We start from the raw sequence: 22491 nt of genomic DNA, 5'->3' as shown, positions 1-22491 counted from the left end.
GCCAGGCAAGAAGAGTTTTATTATAGTGTTATATGGACAGACTGAACATTAACAAGAAGTCTTCAACACCTGCAAAACCATTAAAGGACTCTGAAGTAAAAGGCTTTGGAGGACATCAGTAATGTTTTACAAAAATTAGAAAAACATTTCCTATTCATTCAGACACCCTCTTGTTGAGACCAAGACCTTCAAAATGCTGGATGAGCCTGACACCTCCAGCTGCCATCATGGGAGGTGAGATCTAAGGCTCATGCCTGAAGCAGAGGTGTATTATCATTACATTTCAGGTCACAGACCTGTATCCATTTCAGTGGATTTGATTCAGCCACTTGGTACTTCAACACTACGATAATTGACTGCTTATAAATACTACAGAGGGAGGAAAAATAGTAGTATTACAGCAAAACCTAGGAACTAGAGAATACAGTCTGCTTAAGTGAAAACACAGACTTAAATGATGAAATGTTAGTTATATCTTGGTCATACTGCTTACCATTTTCAGCAATTGCTTCCTGGATGGAAATCTCATTTAAACCACTACAAAAAGAGTGAGAAAAAAAATCATTAAAAATCTTTTCTAGGCAAGAACAACATGAATCAGAAATGTACAAAGATACTGACTAGTAAATGGATTACTTTCATCATCAGTCCCTCCGTCATGCTTTTATCTTCTCCTTATGACCCTTTCCTTCTGCAAAGCCATTAGTAGTACAAGGACCACTTCCTCAGCTGTTTCCTTAAACCCCTCAAACTTCCTTGGCTGCCAAGCAGCCAGACTTCTCATGTTATTTTGACCATTCTTTCCTCAGTTTTTCTTTCACTGGTTATTGTCCCCTTGTCTAACGATTGTATGTGAGCTCCTCAAAATAGATATCATGTATTTATTTGTGCAGTGACATGATACCTATAATTGCACTTCCCTGGGACCCATTGATGTACACACCATATACCATCAAGTCTGAATGCCCAAGTAACAGGCTAGGAAGAGGAAAGAGCTGAAGAAACTGAGCAGAGGGATTTGATACACCCATGCCTTATATTTCCTAAGCATACATTGACATCATTTGTACTCAATATAACTGTACAGACCACACAGCTTTCTACTGAAATTCTAAGAACAGCTGCCAACCTAGATGAGGTCAGTGACCCATACACAGTGGCCAGAAGTGTCCCGTGCCAGACACTCAACACAGATGCAAAAGCCCTAGAAGTAGCAGTCAGACACATTCACCTGGAGGAACAGCCTCTCTCTACCTCTGTTAGATCACAGTTGTCATAGGCCTGGAAACATGAAGAACTACAGCATCCTCTTCCTTCCAGAGTGATCAAAAGCAGTCACTTTATTCATATTATCTTCAGGTTTGTTTGTATGTTTATTTGTGGGCCTATTTATCCTGTCATTTTCTTGACTCCTGAAATACCTTCTGGCAATTAATTCTGCAGGTTAATCATGTGTTGCATAAAATAATTCAGCTTTTCTGCTAAAAATGTGTTGCCATTTAATTTTATTAGCTGTCCCTTTTTCCTTATATAATGAGAGAGACAAAATGGGAACGCTTGACTGACTTTCTCAACATAATTCATCTGTTGCACCTGGTAAGCTCATGAGGGGACTTTTAGGACATCAAATTCACCCTTCCAAGAAAAACTACTTTGCTAACCATGTTGTAAGCTCCCACTTTGTTTTTTTAATTTTTTTGAATACAAGTGACATTTTCAAAAGCTTTAAAAATCATGCATACATGTGGGTCAGTTTTGTTTGTGACAAGTTCCTACCTGACAAGAGGTCGCAGCTGAACCACCAATAAGTTTGGTTTAGATGTATCTAGTTCCAGCTGAGAGAAGTTGAGATTAGTCGTGTGTGTTAACTTCCAGTCTCCTGACTCTTGAAGAAAGCTCAGAAGATACCTGATAGCCTCACAGTCAACAGCTGGCAAAACTAAAGATGAAGGAGAAGACTGAAGCATTTCCTGTAATAAATTTATGGACAGTTTATTTACTAGATTAATAGTTAAACACAAGCTTTTTTAATGTATCATTAATTTAATACACAAGGTGAGGAACCACCATGGTAAACACTATCTGATTTCACACCAGGCTGGTGCTGGCTGCAGGCTGCTCCTCGAAAGGGGCAGCGAAGGGGTACTTGTGTCAATCTTATTTCTGCACCTCTTGAGGGAAGCTTAAGGTATTCAGTGACTTCAAACTCTTACTGTCCTTTGCACATGTGTGGCTGAAGAGGAGAGACAGATGATGTAGAAGTTCTCAAGCTGAGAAAGGTGGAGAATGTTTGTGGAGAAAGGAAAGGCAGGTTATGAACATCTGCCAGAAGCAAAGCTCAGCAGATGACCATCTAAATAAACGCCCTTGGAAGTGAGAAGGATCAGTGTCAGACACTTCAAATTCCAGCACCATTCAGTACAGAGTCATACTTTGCATCATAAATACCCTTCCTTTTTGTACATCCTGGTGGCACAGAACATGGTATAGAGAAATGTCTAATTTGTAACTGTTAATTAAGAAAGCTACATGTTTCAGGATCTACAGACCCTGCAGACACACATGAACAAACTTCATGTCATGTACTTTCTGTCTTTCTACTCAAAACACTGATTATAAAGCTCAGGCTGAACTGGTTCAGGTAATCAGGCATTATGGTACTTATCATTTTATTTGTAATTCTCATAGCTGAGTTTCTGATGTGAATACTTGAGTGAAATGAATTTAAAATATAAATTTGAAACCTGCATAAAATTAGTTTGAAATATTCAGAAAAAGAAAATGCAAGATGAAGACTTGAGAGTGATCAAAATTAATGTAAGCCCAATTTAATGTGAATATTAGAAGACACTTTTTCATTGAGTCCTAGTTTACAACTTGTTAAGTTTGCTTTCCCATTTTCTACATTTAAGTCTAGACTGAGTCTATCACTTGATCCAATATTCAGACATTCAAGTTGTTATAGACACTCTCTCCCCCTCTAACTGATGCAAGTGTTGTGGTGTTGCTAGCACTTTTCTCCTCCTACTCTTTTTCTTTTTTGTCTGTTCTCTGACTGCCTACCACTTTTCTGACCTGCTCTGGTTCTTTCTAATTGCTCACATGTTTTCCTTCCTAGGCAAAGGCTAGTTATTTTGACATTTCTGTAGATGCTCATAAGAGAGGATTATGCAGTATAGTCTGATTTGCCAGACTGATAGAAAAATAACTGTAGAAATTAAATAGAGCAGAAAGCACTGATCTGGTTCACAGGTCTTTGAATAGGGTTTTTAGCACCACCTGGAAGGAAAGGATGATAGACTTCATTTTGGCTCATTTGGTTATATGAATTTAGAGCTAAAATTCTGAGCAATGGGCAATTATTTTGTTTTGTTTTCAATATTTTAATCCCTTGCTCCCTAGCAGCAGCCAGAATGGCAGAACCAGTTCTTCCAATGATATACATTAAACAGATTACTCATTTATTGTAGAATAAGATATAAAATGCACCATTACTGAGCATAATATCTAAATTATGCCTCTGTTCCTAACCAGTCCTGCACTGCCATCTGTCTCAGCTTCCAGCCACTGATATTCAACTGTTTTCCATCTCACACAACTGGATATTTACTCAGTAGCCCCAGATGGCTATTCTGATCCTGTGCCTCTTCCTAGTCCTTCTTGACATTTGGCCACTGCACACTTGTCCTTGCAATACTCAGATGTTGCACTGTGCACTTCAAGATTTCAACTACCATGCATGTTCAAAACATGCGAACTCCAAAAGGAGGGTGGAGAATGAAGAGGACTGCTGAGAAACACCTGATTTTGCATTCTGCTAAAGCACTAAATAAAGAGGTACAACCACACAGTAGTTAGGAAAAGAAGAGGAAAAGGGAGAAGGAGAGGAGGTTAAAAAGGGAAGAGGAAAGGGAAGAGGAAAGGGAAAGGGAAAGGGAAACATCCTATTGAGTTGTTGGACTGACAGCAGAACTTCCTACATTAAATGCCAGACTCTATAACCTGTCTGTGAGTGGCTTACTGTGATTATGAGCACATTTACCTTTGTTAGTGTCTCCTGAATCACCTCTCTTGAGTTAAATATTACAAGAAACTTCACTCTTGGTTTACATAGAATGCTGCTCAGGTTGTTTTGCAGTTAGGTGTGAGATGACTGTCCACCTTTCTAGCCATCCTGAAGCCAAGTAGCTGTGCTACAATAAAGCCTTGCTTGAACTTACTTGCCCAGCTCCAGTTTCAGTATTACATTAACTTGACTGATATTACACTTAAGCAATTTTAAGCTGGAGTGGAGTAAATTTAAGTCTGTCATTATTGTTAAAATCTTTGTTAAAGACTCCTGCATCTATCTATAAAAGATCGTGTAGGCGTACTCTTTATTATGAACTAGATTATGTTTGGCATCAAAGCCAATAGACAGTTCTATAATAAAAAATATTAGATGGGGAAAAGACTCCTATGTCAGCTTTGGAAATATCTGGGAACCTACAGCTGAAATAGGCAGAGATCTTCCATGTAAAAGAGATCTTTTAAATCTTCATCATTTACCTGTGAGCATGTCGTTTAAAATATTAAAGTATTGTATTTGTTTTCTACAGCATTGGTCAATGGGTTATCTATTAAAAAGAAAAACAGATTTGGAAGCACATCTGTTTCTACACACAGTGATAACTGCAAAGACAATTATCATTGTTGCATTTTAACTTTCCTACTACTATTAATCTTCCAGACTTTTATACTGTACCTGCGTTCTTCAAATGTATGCAAAATGCTATATTTTATTATTTTAATGAAAACTGATCCAATGTACTTTAGCTGATAAAATATGTTGCAGCTACAGAAATTACTGTTGAACAAACCTCCAAACCACTGTACTGTATGGTGGGAAACACGACACTAGATTGTTTTCAAGGGTTACAAACAGATCTGAAGAACTATAGAGAAGCAAACCTGAAGTTTAAGAACGGGAGGAACTATTCTAAAGAATAAAATAGAGTATAACAACAAGGAAGAATTACACTGGGAAAAAGCTGACATGGCTTTTGCAAAAAATTGTGCCTCACAGTTCTATTGAAAATCTCTGGAGGAGTCGATAGGCATATACACCAGGGAGCTCTAGCTGATGGCATGTACTTGGATCCACAAAAGGCACTTGGCAAAGTCTTGAAGCAAAGACTCCTAAATAAATTAAGCTGCTTTAGTGTGGAGAGGCAGTCTTCACGTGGAGGTGGGTACAGGATGGGTAAAGAGTAGCTAAAGAGCCAGCAAGCAAGGGGTAGAAAAAGTGTCTACTACTGCACTAGGGTCTGTTCTGTTCCCTATGCTCATAAATTATCTAGTAAAAAGGCATAAATATTGAGCTAATGAAATCTGCTGATAACACTGAATTATTTAAGATAGTAAAGGCAAGGGCTGACTGATGAATTGCAGAAGCAACTTCTGGTACAACCTCTTGGGCAACAAAGTAACTGATGAGATAAAATGTATCTCATCCTAGCAGAGCATAGGATGAGGGAAAAAATAACACTAATTTTACGTACACAATAATAGATAATAGACTGAGAACTGAGTGTTATCCTTCAGTAATGAAACCTTAAGAGACACAACAGCTCTTTGAAAATGTCATATCAGTAGCTGATAGTGATTGGAATTGAAAAATCAAATAGTAGTTTTTTTGAAAAGTCCAGAGAACAAAATATCATCATGTCACTGAATAAATCTGTAATAAACTTAAGTCTTGATTATTATGTAGTTCTGCATGCCCCTTATTTTATATATATATATATTTATAATATAATGAAACTACAAGAGGTCAAAAGAAAGTAAACAAAGGCAATCAAAACTACAGTAGGACCTAAGTATCACATATAAGTAAATAGTACTCTCAGTCTGCAACCACTGAGTGAGGACACAATGCAGATATAGAACCACAAATGGCAATGACTTACAATAATAATTATGCAGGTGCACATTTGGCCACTAATTGGAGTGTGTCATCATACACTGCAGTTCTAAGGAGCTGAGCATTGTTCAGGGGAAGCCAAAGCTAATATTAAAGAAAAATAGTTTGTAGGGTAGGTGCTTGACGAAAAAGTTCCCCAAGTGCTAATCTTTGTATTTTATTATTTAATTAAAAACTTCTTTGAACGTTTAAGATAAATCGTCTACCTGTAAGATTCCTTTTATATTAACTGGAAATAGAATTCTTTTATTGCATACAAACCCATTGATCCCAAAGCTCAAAACAGCTGCTGATGCAGCTGAACAAATCCAATATCTGCAAATGTCTCAGTGGTTTACAAGCCTGTAACTCTTTTAAAAGTAACACTTCCTTCTTGTAGTACACATGCTGCTACATGTACATGCACATATACATTCTAAATGAGATCTCCAGTTTCAGTTTGAGAATAAATTTGCATTTCTGAAGCTCAAAAGAAGCATACTCAAGTGACATGGAACATCTATTATAGCTTAATGAATCATTTGTATAATGTAGAGTGTGAAGGTATAAAAAATTGTGATTATGCAACATCAAAGATCCTAATTTCCCCAGTGAGAAAATTCAGACCTGACCTTCACGTTGTTCTGTGTTCTGTGAATATTATGACAGAGTGTTTCACAGTATGATTAAGAATAGGTTTCTTTCCCAAAGTAGCTCAAGTGGAGTGCAACTGATACGACAGTAATTGAGCAAATTTTTGTAGCCTCTGTTAAGTCCAAGACGGAACTGAATAATTATAAAGATAATTTCTGGCCCTAAAAGCTATAAGTCTATGCAACAGATACTGACAAAATTCTTCATATGGTCACCTAGGTGAAAAAGAAATATTTAATTTATACATCTCATTTTCTTTCACTCAAGTTAGAGCACTGCACTCCCACAAAACCATGCTAGAAAAGTGTCAAGATTGCCAAGCCTAACAGAACAAATCTACGAAGTGCTGGAGTTAAGGTGAGCAATTTATCAAAATAAATTTTCCAGTTTTAAAGAAGCTGAAATGTGAAAACTTTCTCATTTCCAAGAAAGAAAGGGAACAGAGGCAAGGTCAGAAAGCAAACAAACAGTAACTGACATTTATTCAGCTTGTGGAAAACCTAGATTTAAATCCTTATTCTGTCAGATACAGACCAAATATTTATTCAAATATGAGCTTTTTTTAGCTGAGGATCTCCTCACCAGGACTTGGTAGGTCCCCAATCTACCCAGTATACCACCTAGTTTCTAAATCCATCAACTTCTGTACTCATCTCTAGCATTTGGCTATAAGCTCTATCTACAGTGCTGATGGACTCTTGATTACAGGGAAAAACATGAAACTTTTAACTAGTTTCATATTCCTTATTTTTAAACACCCAGGATCTACTTAAATAAGACCACCACATCATTAGGAGTTTGCCGTGTCACATGCACATTTCACACAGTTTCTAAAATCAAAGCAGCTTTGAAGTCTGGCAGAAACAAAGTTTTCTCCAGACACAGCGTTGCCTAGATTTTAAACCCAGAGAAGATAAGGCATGCCAGAGAAGTACCAGCACATCTGCCTGTGGGTGCAGTCACTGACCCTTACATTACAAATGGATATTACTCCCATTCATTCCTCAGAAAAGCTGTGTTCATACTCTGAATAGTTGTTTTTCTTACGGCAGCAGTGTTAAAACACTATATATGGCAGAGACAAAAATCTCCCATATCACTGACACAAGGAAGATGTGAGGTTCTTAGACAGTAACATGTGAATATTTATCTCTTTAATTACACATGCAGCTTGCTGTGTTCTGCTTGGGAATTTACAGTTCATCATGTGCTCTGATACGAGTTACATTACTAACAGCTCTCTTCATCCTGCTCTGCCTACAGGAACACCTTGTGACTGTCATGTGTCTACACTTCCTTTGTCTAATTACAGTTCAAGGAACCGTTGTGTAAGTATAACCAGAGATGCCGTGCACAACATCTGTAAACCTCTGGAGTGAGACGTTGAAGCTGCTGACCAGCTCAGAAGGATTCCCATCTTAGATTCTGTGCCTGGAGTTTATTTCAAATTACTCAAGTAGCACCACTTTTTTCATGAGGATTCTAGCAATGCAGTATCTAGTAATGTATTAACTACATTCAAATACAAAACAAATAACTCCCTGCATGAGCTAAGGGAGCTTCAGTTTCTATGAAAATAAAATAGATGTTCAGTTCTGAAAATTGGTAATAAATAAATGATTGTTATAACTTTTCTTCCCATGGCTTCAAAACAGAATCCCAGGGTGTCAGTCTGGAAGTTTACATTGTTTTTTAAATACAAAATTGAAGCATGTTTAGGACCAATTTTCTCAGTGACGATGAATTCTGAAAACTTGATCTTCAGAAATAAAATAGCTACAAAACACTTCTGCAAATCAGTTCATTTCCTTTAAGCCATCTGCTTCAACTGAAACAATCTTAATAAATAATTTAAACAGGAAATCTGATGCAATTCAGTTTAATTTTCCCAATTATTGTTTGTTTGTTTCTTTCTTATGTCTTTTTAAAGTTTAAATAGCGAATATAAGGAAACAGAAGAGAAAAATGCTTGCCTGAACATTTTGAAATGGATTCTTGTTACCGTAGGATTCACTGAGGTATGTGAAATCATCTATGCTAAGCTGAAAAACAAAGAGAGTAGATTGGTGAGAAGAAGCCTTGGAATCTCATCTGAGTACAGACTTGCACTTGGCACTGGTGAGAGAAAGGGAATTAATGTTACATACTGTGTCTTGCAGGAACAAGATGAGGTTTCTGGAATTCTGGGTAAAAACAGGTTGCAAGAGTACAGTCAGCTCCTGTGCTGAGACAATGTGTCCTTCGTGCAAGGTGGCATCTGGATTCCACTGTGATCTACAAAGAAATATTTTTTTTGTAATGTGAAATTTGTTGCCAATGATGACACCTCTATTTAAATATGCAGCAGCAGGTAAAGATATTGTTGTTGCCTTTTGATTAAGATCAGGTTTAAAGTTCAGTTTACTTTAATTCTACTCAAGAGGAAAAGAACTCACCCATTTATTCCTATATCACACTAATTGTGTTACAGCAGGAATGTAATTAGTCAAATCAAGATAATTGTGTCTCTTTGCTTTCTTGTTTGTGTACAGCAGCACAGTTACATCTTATTTCTTTTTTAAAGGGAAAAAAAAAGCTACTAAGTGGAATGAAGAAGAATATGTTGAAAACCTTCAGAGAGAATTCCCAGAGGGAATCCCAACATCCAAGATGCTTTCCAGTGCTGTCAGATGTCTCGGTGGCCAGAGAGGAGTGGAATTCAGGCTAAGCCACAGCCATAAACCAGTATTTTTTCATAAACCTTTTGTTAAGTAAAAGTAGCTTTTCAGTGCTATTGTAAACAACATGTTCTCTCCTCAGGTGTCCAGGATGAAGGACTGATTCTGCAGAAGCAGCTCAGAAAAGCCACCTTTCCAGAAACAAGAGCTCTTCTAAACAGAATGGCTCGAGACACCAAGAAAAGCTCATGACTCTTTTGCCAAACTGTCATTATGAGGATAGGAGAGAGAAGTAGTTTTGCTGCTACAAATGCTGGTTATGGATGAAACAAGAAGTGGCATTATTCTTTCAGCACCTGATTGGGATTTTAACAGTATGCAACATGAGTCTATAGGGGTGAAATTTGTCATGAAAATTTTGGTCCTAGGTGTTTTGACTGAGGTAAACTTGTCACTTTCTAGAAAAGCCAGAGCTTGCAGCGTAATCCTCCATCTTCCCCAAATACACATCAGTTGCTGAAGCCTGAGAAATCAGGTATTCCAGAACCCTTAATTGGTTTTAATTTCAAAGAACAGAATATAGAGAATGTAGCATCAGCTATTATGTGATTGCAATTTGGTGAGTTTGAGATGCTGATTAAATTTTCTAACCCAAAAGCAATTCAGAAATGACCCTTGCACAGCAAGCTTCTATGAATGAGAACAATTTTTGCTCTCTCTAAAGATGGAAGCTGAACAGGGGTAATGAACACATAGGGAGGTTTCAATGTTGATTCTTGGATGAAGAAAATCTATATTTCACTACAGGACTTCTTAGTAATTCCAATGAAGATTGCCAAGAGTGAATTGAAAGCCTCTAATTACACTCACAGCAAAAATAAAAACAGTGCAGTCCTGCAGTACTAGATACTCAGCTCACTTCAGATTTTGGGGTTTGGGAAAGTGTTAGAGCAAACCGCACATGTGGGAGGTTCTTTCAGGACAACATGCTGCAGATGTTAACATTAAATTCTAATAGATCATCTGCCTGTCACTTTTCAAGCTTTAGAAGTAAACCTTGCTGTGCAGGAAAGATTTTTTTTTTTTTTCTGTTGAAATTATCATTTGACATTTTCTTAGTCTTACTCAGCATCTTCACTTTGTTAATTTGTCCTTGGAAATCCACATTCACTTATATTCATGAAGACAAACAACATAGAAATTGTAACAGTGTAACGCACATGCCTAAACTTTTCAAAAAAGTCAAACTTTATGATCTCAAATATTTAAGTATAATCTTTAAAAATAGGCTATTTTAAAACACAAACACTCCCAAAGATTCTGAACGACTATTCAGGGACTATTTCAGTCACTATTTCATAGTGACTTCCTGAATTGCATGGCCACACAAAAATACTGATGAGATTAAAGGAAAAGAAGACAGATTCAGTTAAAAGATGTTTAAAAATGGTCTATGTGAAATAAAATGATAGTGAATATCTTGCTATATTTATTTTAAAAAATAACTAAATCTATTTCGTGCCTAATATTAGGAAAGAAACAAAAGATTTTTGAGAGCTTTGGGGACTTGTAGTTAAGAATAAAAGGTAACAGCACATGAAATAAAATTATTTGCAGCAGCACAATGGCAAAGGCTTTTGTTGTCAACTCAAAAGCTCAGAAATTTAATGATCCTGCTTTAAAGCATACCTGCTTCTAAGGTGTTTCCTGTTCCCTGAAGCAGCTCTTGCTAGCTAACTAACCTTGAAAAGTGCCTTTTGTGAGACCTTTCAGTTTCCAAGTAGTTAGCTTCAGTAACTCCAGCGTCATCATTAGAAAAATAAATCTACATTAGTTAGTTAGAATTCTATTATAATGCAGCATTTGCCTAATATTTACATCAAGCATATTAAACATGTGGTTTTACTTCTTTTAAATAGTTTGCTGAGCAGTATGCATGGCAGCAGGCAAGGCTACACCCTTCATCGGGTGGGCTACTGCTGTCAGCAGGGTGCAGCAGTGCTCCCACCGTGGTTCAGATGGGAAACGTCAGCATGTTTGACAGGCTGGTTCACTGTGAACTGCACGGCTAGCACATCATGGACATGCTGACGATGTGCTTTACTGAATGCAACGAACCAGTCCATCCTTTTGAACTCCTCACCTCAAGTGGTCAGCAAGCAATCAGTAAGGGATGGCATAGGAGGAAACAGGCAGTAGGGCAGCACACACATTGATTGCTGCTATTGATTGTTCACACAAAATTTTATGTGAAAAAACAAACAGCCTTCTGCAGTCGTCTGCATGACAAGCACATCAGACTTAACTTCGCCACTGTAGAGCCATCCTGGGGTCCTCAGCCACAGGGGCTCACAGTGACGGGCATCTCTGCTTGTGTATGTGCTTTCCTGCTGGCTAAAAGGAGGAAATCTAAAGCTCAACTACTCTCCCTTTCTTCCAGTAGCCAGGCAACGCACTAAAGAAAGAGAGGAAAGAAATCTTAGCTTATTTCTTTTCTTCTTCCTTGTCCCTAACTGCTCTGGCATGCCAACAAGTTTAAGCATACAGATTCTTCTCTGACCAGTGTTCTGCCTAGGTAGAACCAGGATTTGAGCACTTATTTTTGATGAAAGCCTTAAAGATTTCTCCTATGTGGACCCACCAGAAGGGCAGATGGTAACGTAACAGCACTTCCATCACTCTGACTTGAGAAGTTACATTTTCTCTTTGCACCTGGCTTCTAAACTCTTTCCTACAAGTTATTCAGTTGTCTCTTTCAGTCATCTTGCAATTACCTTGTAAGAAATAATATTCTTTCCTGCACAGCAGAAGTAACCTGGGATGCGTGCTAGCACAAAGTATCTCCACAGAAATTTAATAAAGATACAACTGAAACATTTTTCTGTTATACTGTATGCTTTTTATGTTCCACCTTCTTCCAGCAAATTTTTCAGTAAATTCCTTACAGTTTTAGGAAACGCTGCAAATGTACTATTTGGTATTAACACTTTCTCAAAGCCACTTATAATCAGGATCTGCCAGAAAAGGATTAATTTCCCAGTGTAAGTATCACATGAATGAATGTAGTAATATATGTTCAACTACTGTAAGCAAAAATCATTCCTAAAACAAACACATGAGAAGGCAATCACAAAAGCTAGTTTTCATTAATTTATTTCCTTAAGGTTCCTCTCTAATCTGTGGAGGGAAAGAAATTCTTGTGAATATTGGTTCAAAATGGCTAAATCAAGTTTCTGCTGTTTATTGAATGCAAGAGGAACCTCTCCATCTCTCCTGCTTCAACAAGCAAACAGAGGATATTAAAGGCTAATTTCAGATAAAGGTCAATTTTTCCAGGCCAGAGTTATTTGGAGAATGTCCACTGATATATTGGTATTCCTTAGTAAAAAGCAGGACACTGTGACCTGCTGAGTTATTCCCACTTCAAATTTCTCCCAAGTTCAATGGAAAAAGATCAGTTTGGCAGAAAACACTTTTTTAAAAAAAAATATTTTTTTTTTTTTTTCTTCTTAAAGTAGAGACTGCATTTTTCTTTCTAGAGGGATGAGGTATTTGGTTTACTAATGTCCCCCTAAGGATTTGTATCACAGTTCCCTTATGCTTTGCACACTGCATGTGTTTGCCCGTTGCAGGTTTCATCTGTATCTGACATCTAACGTTATCTTTAACAGCATGACTACAGTACAATAATAATGCATAGAAGAGAGACTTTAAAGTGTTACATTCTTCTAATACCACTGTTCTGAGATATGGCTTTACAAGCACCGGCTAGTTCCAAAGAACAGCAAAACGTATTATCCTTCAACTATGTGATATACCCTAACATAACCTGGGAGAGGGTGATGGAATAGATCAGTGAATCTCAGCTTCTGTTGATCAATGAATCAGTGAACCTGTTTCCACAAAATGAATAGAAATCCATCCATAAGCACAGCACTTCTTTAGTTACCCTTCCTAAAACTCTTACTAGTAGCTTCCAGATTTCATAAGCCTGTAGAGCACACACTACAAAACTTGCATCACTGTAAAGTACTAAGATATAAAGCACGGAATTAAGGGTTAGCAACCAGAAGCTGTTGTTACTATTTTTTTATTTTATAAAATAACATAAATCTTTTTTCCAGTTGCCTTCATTGACTTTCACCAGAACTAATTTCTGCCCCACAAGAACTTCCCCTTTCAAAACTGCAAGGTCATGGTAGGAGGAACACTTCTTCCAGAAAATGGTCTATTTGTAGAAACATGAAACTGGTTTAATCAGTCCATGATCCTGTTTTTCTTGCTCTTAATTCGTATAAACCTGAATGGTCTGCAGTGGAGCAAGTTGCTGATTGCATCTTGGTGGAAAACTTGCTTTTATGACCACCTGGGATTAACTGATAAGATTTTGCTTATATTGACAAAAGGTGTGTTGTTTATATAAACTAGAAGGTAGGACAAAGGAAGCACTGGTCTTTTCTTAGACTCTAAGGATTATTTTTACCCTAAGAACAACTCTTCCCAATGTTTACTTTGCTTTTAAACACAGAGTACTCATACACATGACTGTTACATATAGAGGTGAATCGATTAAATATTTTTAATATTTAAAAAAAGCCTTTATGTTGAGACATCCATTTCTTTCTTTCAGGGGAAACAAAACAAAAAAATCAATGTTTCTAAATCAAACTTAATCAAAATTTGTAGCTATCTAAATTATGTAGCTCCCCAAGGACCAGAGGTTCAGTTTCTGGAAATGCTTAGGAGATGGGTAGACATATATCAAAGCTGGTATTAATTACTGCTGGGAAAAAGAATACCATATCCAGGACATGTACAAAGGAAATACAATCAACACACCCTGCACATCTATTTTTGATGGCCCTCAACAATTACAGCACAACATATGAATTAAAAAAAAAAAAAAAAAGGAGCCTGCTTGTCTATATGGCACTATATGTGGAGAAAGATCTCCTGAAGAACTTAATCTAACTTCTGAGGTTTGTAAAATTTCTGAATCCTCTGGTTGTTGTCTTAAAATTACCACATTGAGAAGCAACAGGAAAAAAAATTAACAAGATTTACCTTTCTGATTTAAAACTTAATAATTTTACCTGCAGACAAAAGATTTACACTCAGATAAATGAGAGCAGCATTTAGTCTAATTCTCTTCCTAGGGACAGCTAGATAATTCACAGTGTCTTAAATGTATTGAAGAATGACTCAAAGCTTCATGAAAGGTAGAGTGAATCCAGCACAACCAGATGAAAGGATAATTACTTCCCAAGAAGCCCTTGGTTTGGTTCTTTTCTCAGTTTACTGAACAGTAAATCACAATCAATGCTCTGGGAATTAACAAAGCAATAAAGATATAAAATAATCAAGTTCCATGAATTAAAACCTGACAAGAGTCAATGACCAACAGAGTTCAGAAGCAAAACTCCCCCTGCCCAGGCACACACACTTTGGTCACACCAGCAAAGGGACCCAAGGGGAACCCCTGTCACTGCAGCCCCTTCTGTTCCTCCTTACAACAAAAATGTGGTTTAACCTGTGCACCGAGACTATTTACAATACAGGAAAACATTTTATGCTTCGGAAGTCATCCAGCTGGATTGTGACAAATTCCAAATACTGTTGGTGTTATGGATTACTTGTATTAGAGAAATTAATAAATACCCAGATGAGATCAGGTCTCTTGAACTAGGTATAATATGCATGTGTTTGCAGAGGGTGTGAGATGAACTTTCCACGAGAGCGTTTACAATTTAAACAAATCAGGCTAAGAATGTGGAGCATTTAGGAATAAGGAGGAGAAAATCAAGTGATGGTCAAAGCACACCCTAAGCAAACCTAGAGTATGACAGGTCTATTGTCGCCTTCCCACCCAGAACAGACTTTGCCTTAGGCCTTCCAATCAGTCCTGTGATCGCATAAGACCCTCAGGAGCCTTTACTTACAAATCTCTGACCTTGGCTTACTGTATTTTGGGGCAGTACTTCCTAGACAAAACCAATGTGTATGCCCTGCAGACACAGCCTTGTGAATGAGCGGTGCATAGTCCTCTGACAGCTTCACACATCCAGGACCCCACCTGAAGCTACTGCATTGTCCAAGCTGCTGTATTCCTGGAAATCCTAAGTAATTGGAGAAAATCCTTAAAGTCTGTATGAATAAAATTCCTGGGTGGAAAAAAAAAAAAGGTCTCTATCTGGCTATTTCAAGACAGGTTCAAAGTATGGTTTCATAAGTATATGCAAACCCCTGAATTTCACATGTCTCTGGCTCTGTCAAGACTCTGCAGTTGTTTCTAACAATTGATGTCTATATATACAGCAGTGTTAAAAAAAACTGCATTAGAAAGAACATTAAAGTGAAAAATCAGGATTCAGGAGTTAAGAAATGCGAGAATTAAGGTTGCCCACACAGTTTTTGGTCAGCTCCTTGTGAGACTGCTTTATGTGGTGCCTTTAGGCCACAACATCTCTAACGGTGGAGTTCAAGGTTGCCTTAGGGTGACTAAAGCACATCTACTGCAGAACTGGAGAATATGGGTTTATTTACTTCTTACTGCCCAGCTTAAAACACTAGAAGTGTAAACAAAATCCATTAAATTTATGTTAGGTTGGTTGATTGCTGAGAAGCAAACTTACTTAATGGGTAATTTTGTTGCCCAGCGGTTATTTACCACAACTGATGATATACAATATACTCTGCACACACAGAGAGAGAAATAGCAGGGGTAGAGATGCTCTTTTATTAGATTTCTTACCTCTGAGTTGACCAAAGCAGCATCGGCACATGGTCCACTGACAGAGCCATTCTGAGCAGCACAGCGAGGGCGCAGAGCAGCGGGGCTGGAGCAGCGGGGCTGAGCTGCCTCATGGCTCCGGGCGAGCGTCAGCGTCACTGGGCAGCTGCACAGGCGAGTCCCAGGCTGTGCACAGCTGCACTTCCCGCTGCGGCCGCAGCCATCCGGCTCCAGCCGGGCTGCTGGGGGAGGCTGCTCGCTGACGGCAGTGGGAGTTTTCAAAACACGGACTTCCTTATCTTGAAGTTGGGAGGTATACATATGCGTAATAACTTCCAGGTTTGTGAGTCAAGCAGCTCGTAAAACTCCCCGCCGTATAAGCACAGACAGATTCCTCCCACATTCTAGTACAAGGGAGAGTCATGAAGTTCAAACTCCTGCCCTGCAGTTTTCTTACTCCCTGATAACTGCAGGCAGGTTCATAACAGAGTTGCTCAACTTCAAAATGGCGTTTATAGAAAAGTTTTCTGTACTGCACAAAATGTATTCTGCAGAACTTCTCTCTTCTTCCCCTCCTACATATTAGCATGTCCCTCAGCTCTTTCACATGTATTGAGAGCTGGTGTCACACATTTGGGTGTTGACAGGTTTGAAATCTGCAGTAAATTTACCCGTTGCAGATTCCAGCTAGAGGGAAGAGAGTGAGAAAATGGTATGTTTGCAGTGTATGCACTGAAACATGGAATTGTTCAGCTAACTTTTGCATAGAGCAATGCTGTCCCAAAAATCAAAAATATCAAAAGTCAGGAGCAAATGATAATCACTTTAGGACCCGACACAGTTCCAGCATTTCACAAGTCTCATGTAAGATCAAAATAGTCATAGAAAATTTCTTCATGCTGGAAACCAAATTCCTCCAGAGTATTTTTTGCTCCTGCCAAGCACTGAGCTGTTTCTGCACCTTGTGACTACATTAGGCAGCAGCAGTCACTTGGCACGTGTTCAGCACAGAGCACGGGTGCCTCTTCACAATCAACAAGATGTTAGGGATAATACAGAAAAGAAATTGTTAGATATGTTAAAACAAGTTGTGACAAAGAAAAATAAGGAAGCATGATGAAAATTTTAACAGAAGATATAAACAGATGTCAGAAGACATGCACTTCTGAATCTGAGCACATGTAGCACATTAATTAAATCCATTTTCCTTAACTCTCAGCATACTGCTACAGTGCTGTTGTCTAATGTAACACAACTTGTTCGTCAATTCCATCTGAAATCAGATTTCTAAGACAAAACCAATAATTTTGAGGTAAGCAATAAAACCAATGATCTACATTTTCCTTTTCTTCTCCATGTTACCTTTACATAACACTGAATTTAACTCTTTAATTGCACTTTTTCCTCATTTCCTTAGACATACATTAGAAATTGTTCATCAGACTTTTCACAAGGCGTGTTTGTTGGTCTGCAATGCAGAGCACAAAGATGGGGTAGAACTAGAATGCCCCAGGGAGAATTTAGTATGAATTGGAATAGCTTGGTCAACACAAGCAAAATACTTTGTGATTCTCAAAGTGGTTGACTTTTCCACAGCATCTCCCAGGACATGAAAGATCTGGTTTCTCACATGACTGTCGAGAATAGTCTTGCCAGTTTTTGTTAGCATCTGCTGCTCACAAAGACAATTGACTCTAAGTCTTCCTGCCTGCTTCTTACAGTTAACCTACATGTAAGAAATGAAGATGAATTGAAGGTCAGGATTATACAAATCAAGAGTGCATAATCTGGTTGCCCACAGAATACTTAAAGAATCACAGAATTTGCAGCAAAACTTTCGGTTTTGTAGGACCTGCTAGATTTGCATCACAGTTGGTAGTCTAGAGAAAGAGTGCATTACTACCACACTTTTATTGCACTAAGCCCATGCCTTCTCAGATTGTGACTCCTTTCATTCTTTATCTTGCACAATGCAGAGATCTTTGCTTTGCAAACAGAGTAAGAAAGCAGTGTGTCTTACTATTCTTCTAACATGAACGGATGAAGAGTACGTTGTAGTGGGTCTCCTCCGTTACTAATACCATAGATAAATATGACCAGCACTCACAAGACTTCCACATCAGAACAAACCCTCAACAATCTGATCTGAATGTATGGAAATCAAGACCAACAAATACACAGTGCTGTAGAAACGTGTTGTAACCTGACAGAAACTTCATCACAAGAGCAAATGATTCATTAGGAAACATTTGACAACTCTGTACTTTTTAAATGGGTGACTAAAGCTCAGCTCTATTATTACAGAGCACTTTCATAGGGCTAGAGCACATACACTGTTTCAAAAATTCCACTGCTGGCATGTACAACTTCTTGTACAAGTTTATACTCGACTGCTGACACGCTGAACGAAAAACCTAAGTCATGTAAAACAGTCCTGTCTTCTTGCACCTGAAATGGCTGACTTAAAGTAGGTTAATGAAAGCAAAAGAACAGAATTATGAAAGAAAGGTATACTGTCCCTGTCTCTTTCTAGCTGGCAATATCTCAAAAACTAATTACCTCTTGGTTTGAGTTGGAACCTTTGAAGGGTGTTTGCAATGAGATGGAGCACAGTTGGTGAGTATAGTCTCCATATTCTGCCTTATAGAAACAGTCTTAAAGGTTTTTGAAACAAAATCAGATTGTTTTCTTTCAGATTTCTATATTACTTATGAAAAAACTTTTAACTGAAAACAAACAGAATTTTCCTTTTTAATATTTCTCCACAAACAGCAGTTTGGGAACAACTGAAGTGAAGAAAGCTTTGAAAAAAAACAGGAATGAGAAGATCCTATTGAGTGGGATTTTAATTTGCCTCCCTCAGTAAATTTGGCTCACAAATACATCTGCATATATTTTCTCCTTTTTCTTTTTTCTTCACTCCTAAAAATAAAGATTTTTTTTTTTATTTGCCAAATGATACGAAAAAATAGACCTGTTGCAAAGAGATTTTTCAAAAATATTATTTTCTTTCATTTAATTAAAATGAGATCACAGTTATTTTTTTATCTGTGAGCAGGAACCTAAAACCAGTTTTGACTCACATCTATCAGTATATACAAAAGCACACACAGTTTACTGTTGCACTTTCCACAGGGCTTTTTCCTTGAAAAGCCATAGGTGATCTTGAGTCTAGTTTTAGAATTGCTTGCACATGAAGATTTTTTAAATCCAACACAAATGCAAAATTCTGAAACTCAGATTACCGTAAAATCATTATGAAACTGCAATGAAGAAAAAATTACCTCTATTAACATATATTTCCACTTAACTAAAATATTTTTATTAAAAGAAGCTATAACATATATGTACATTCTACTCATATCCATTTCTCTGGAAATCACATATCCTACATATTTCTTATCCTGTCAAAGTTGAAGTATAGTATTCATAAAAAATTATTGCAGAGAAAAGACCAAGGTGATGGAGACTAAATTTTGCTTAAAATTCTCTCAACATCAGAATTCTACATTCCTGACATAAAAAATTTGAATAAAAAGAAGTGTGAATGCCAGATGAAGGTCAATTTAGGACTGTAAGTCAGGCTAAAAGGGATGACTGTTGTAACAAGGGCAATTTACAGTGCAAGATAAACCAAAACTGTCTCTAGATAGGCAACTGTGCTGGTTTTGGCTGGGGTAGAGTTAATTTTCTTCACAGTAGCTAGTATGGGGCTATGTTTTGGGTGTTGCTGGAAACAGTGTTGATAATACAGAGATGTTTTCCTTATTGCCGAGAAGTGCTTAAAGAGAGTCAAGGCCTTTTCTGCTTCTCTGCAGAAAGCAGGCTGGGGATGCACAAGAAGTTGAGAGTGGGCACAGCTGGGACCCCAACTGACCAAACTGACCAGCTGACCAAAGGGATATTCCATACCATATGGTATCATCCTCAGCATATAAAGCTGGGGGAAGAGGGAAAGGGGGGACATTTAGAGTGATGGAACTTTTCTTCCCAAGTAACCATTACGTGTGATGGAGCCCTACTGTCCTGGAGATGGCTGAACACCTGTGTGCCTATGGGAAGTAGTGAATGAATTTCTTGTTTTGCTTTGCTTGTGTGTGCAGCTTTTGCTTTACCTATTAAACTGGCTTTATCTCAACCCAAGAGTTTTCTCACTTTTAGTCTTCTGACTCTCTCCCTCAACCCAATGGTGGGAGTAAGCGAGCAGCTGGGTGGTGCTCAGTTACTGGCTGGGCTTAAACCATGGCAATGAAAACAACGAAGTGCTATCCACTTTGCATGCAAATTTGATCCCTGAGCAATAGGTCTGGGAGCTAACATGGTACTACAGCAGCATATTAAAGAACCTCTTTCCCTAGCTCAGACAACAAACATACTCAAATTTAAGCTCTTAAAAAAAATATGTAATGATTAAAAGAATCCAAGATTTGGATGATAGTTTTTTTGTTTTGTATTTTTTTAATCTCAGTTACTATTAGTATCATTTCCTACTGAAAAACTATTTTCCATATGCCAAGTACTGGTCAGCAACTACTTTACTACCCTCACATATTTAATTTATAATCCTGTTTTATCACTTTTTACTATCACTTTTTTATCTGAGAAGGGCATTAATGCTTTGTCCACTGGGACATCTTTTTGGGGCAAGGAGGTAAAGGAAGCAATTACTCTGAGTTCTTCTTCCTTTGAGACATAAATAGGGAAATTTACATCCTGGAAAAAGTACAGACTTTCCTCTTGGGAGTGGGGAGGCAAAATGCACGTGCTTCTTTGACAAATTAACAGATTACTCACTTGTACATGTGGGAAGAAAGACAGAACTCTTTCCCCTGGAAATGGCTTACTAGTGGTGTTGGAGGTGGGCGAAAGGCAAATTTCCTTTGTGCTTGAACAAAGAGAGTCCTGTGAAATTAGCTGCAGATGTTAATTGGCCATATGTCTTTAGTGCAGAAGGAGAAATAAAACTATATGGATCAATCTTCTTTTCCTGGTAGTGAGTATCTACATCTGGGAAAGAACAGAGGCAAGCCCAGTATTTCTCACCAGGGTTTCAGGAGTGTGGACTCCTCATGGTTTCTACCTCTAAGCTACAATTTAAGAGACTTTATAAGCCTATCATTTTAGCCACTTCTCAGAAGTGAAGAAAGAAAGTTGGAATTTCATCTTACAGTCTATTCTCCTTTGAAGAGGCACTGACACTTTGCAATCATTTGTTTTCATTATTCTGGAAATATCTAGGCTCCAAAGTAAAGGCCTTTTTGCTAACAGATTCCAAAATTATCTTGTGAGTAACTCCGAAATTCAAGCAAAGATGCTCAGCTGTGCCTATAAAGAATTTACTCAGTTCTAATAGAAACTGGCAGATCTGACCCTTTATCTGAACAGTTTTCTTTTCCTGATAAAATGCATAGACTTCTCCTAAAAAATACTGTATCTTAAATATGACACTGATCTTTTCAGTCAGCTTTTCCAGTATTCACCACTGTCTGATATAGAGAACAATTTGGTTTTTCATACTTGTCCAGTATCTTTTTAAATACCATTTGCAAGCTACAGAAACAGGTGAAGCAACACAGTAACTATTAAAGAAAAGTGTTAATTCATTTTCAAAACATAATACAATTATAAATGCTATGTACAAAAAGGGGTAAAAAAATCATTGCTTTTAAATTCAGTAACCATATCAACAAAACATTTATGATTATCAAAGTAACATTTAAATAAAAATAACATGAAGGATTTTATATTAATTTGAATCATGCTAGATTTTTTTTTTAAATTGTTATCTTATTTTTGAATAACGTTGGCTTCACTTGGCTTTGCCATAACAAAAGGATGCAATTAGATATCCAAAACATTGAAAATAATTTTTCCATTTCTAAGCAACTTTGTTTTAATACATCATCTACTCCAAAACATTAAACTCCTGTGCTCTCAATAGCCATTTTTGGACAATAACTTGATGGAAAACATTAATTTTCACTTTATACAGGCAGTCACTTATTTTGTGGACAGCCATGTCCCAAATATTAGTCAGTTATCCGATTCACTATAATTGCAACACAAATTTTCAACCACTTACACAAGAGCTTTCACAGAGTGATTAAATGGCACTAGTTTGCTCGAGAGTACTGGGCCAAATATGAAATGTAGCACACTTCAAGGATAAATACTGTGTCAGTTTAGGGCCCCTGAAACCAAGAAAGGCTTTGATAGACTGGAGCAAGTTCTGTAGAGGTCCAAGAAGCTCAGGGGGCAGAACCACTTGACACGTGAGGAGTTGCTGAGGGAACTGGGCTTGTGTAGCCTGAAGAAAAGGTGGTTTGGGAACGCTGGATAGCAGCTTTCAAAACCTTAAAAAGAGATTATCAAGAAGATAGAGCCAAGTTCTTTCCAGGGGTGCATGGTTGTCACCGTTTAAGGCATGGTGGCAATAAATGGAGTGACTGATGCTCTCTGTTAACCCCTTGCCCCCTCCTTGAAAATAAAGGAAAAAGGAGAAAATGAAG

The 22491-nt window shown here is 37.7% G+C and overlaps 1 protein-coding gene across 1 annotated transcript in view; it reads right to left on the bottom strand.

Annotated features, from left to right (window-relative positions):
* Positions 1 to 16054, bottom strand: part of ATP6AP1 (ATPase H+ transporting accessory protein 1) — a 52723-nt gene extending 36669 nt beyond the window's left edge. Inside the window, exons 1-5 of the mRNA XM_080363924.1 lie at positions 16004 to 16054; positions 8743 to 8869; positions 8569 to 8637; positions 1777 to 1970; positions 494 to 537 (exon numbers count right to left, since the gene is read on the bottom strand). Of these exons, the coding sequence (XP_080220050.1) occupies positions 494 to 537; positions 1777 to 1970; positions 8569 to 8637; positions 8743 to 8869; positions 16004 to 16053 (484 nt within the window). The 5' untranslated portion in view covers position 16054. The remainder of the gene's footprint in view (positions 1 to 493; positions 538 to 1776; positions 1971 to 8568; positions 8638 to 8742; positions 8870 to 16003) is intronic.
* Between the last annotated feature and the right edge of the window lie 6437 nt (positions 16055 to 22491).

Source organism: Nesoenas mayeri (genome assembly GCF_963082525.1).
Source record: "Nesoenas mayeri genome assembly, chromosome: 1".
NCBI lineage: Eukaryota > Metazoa > Chordata > Aves > Columbiformes > Columbidae > Nesoenas > Nesoenas mayeri.
Note: the sequence above shows the minus strand (reverse complement) of the source record. Positions and strands in the feature narration are given on the sequence as shown.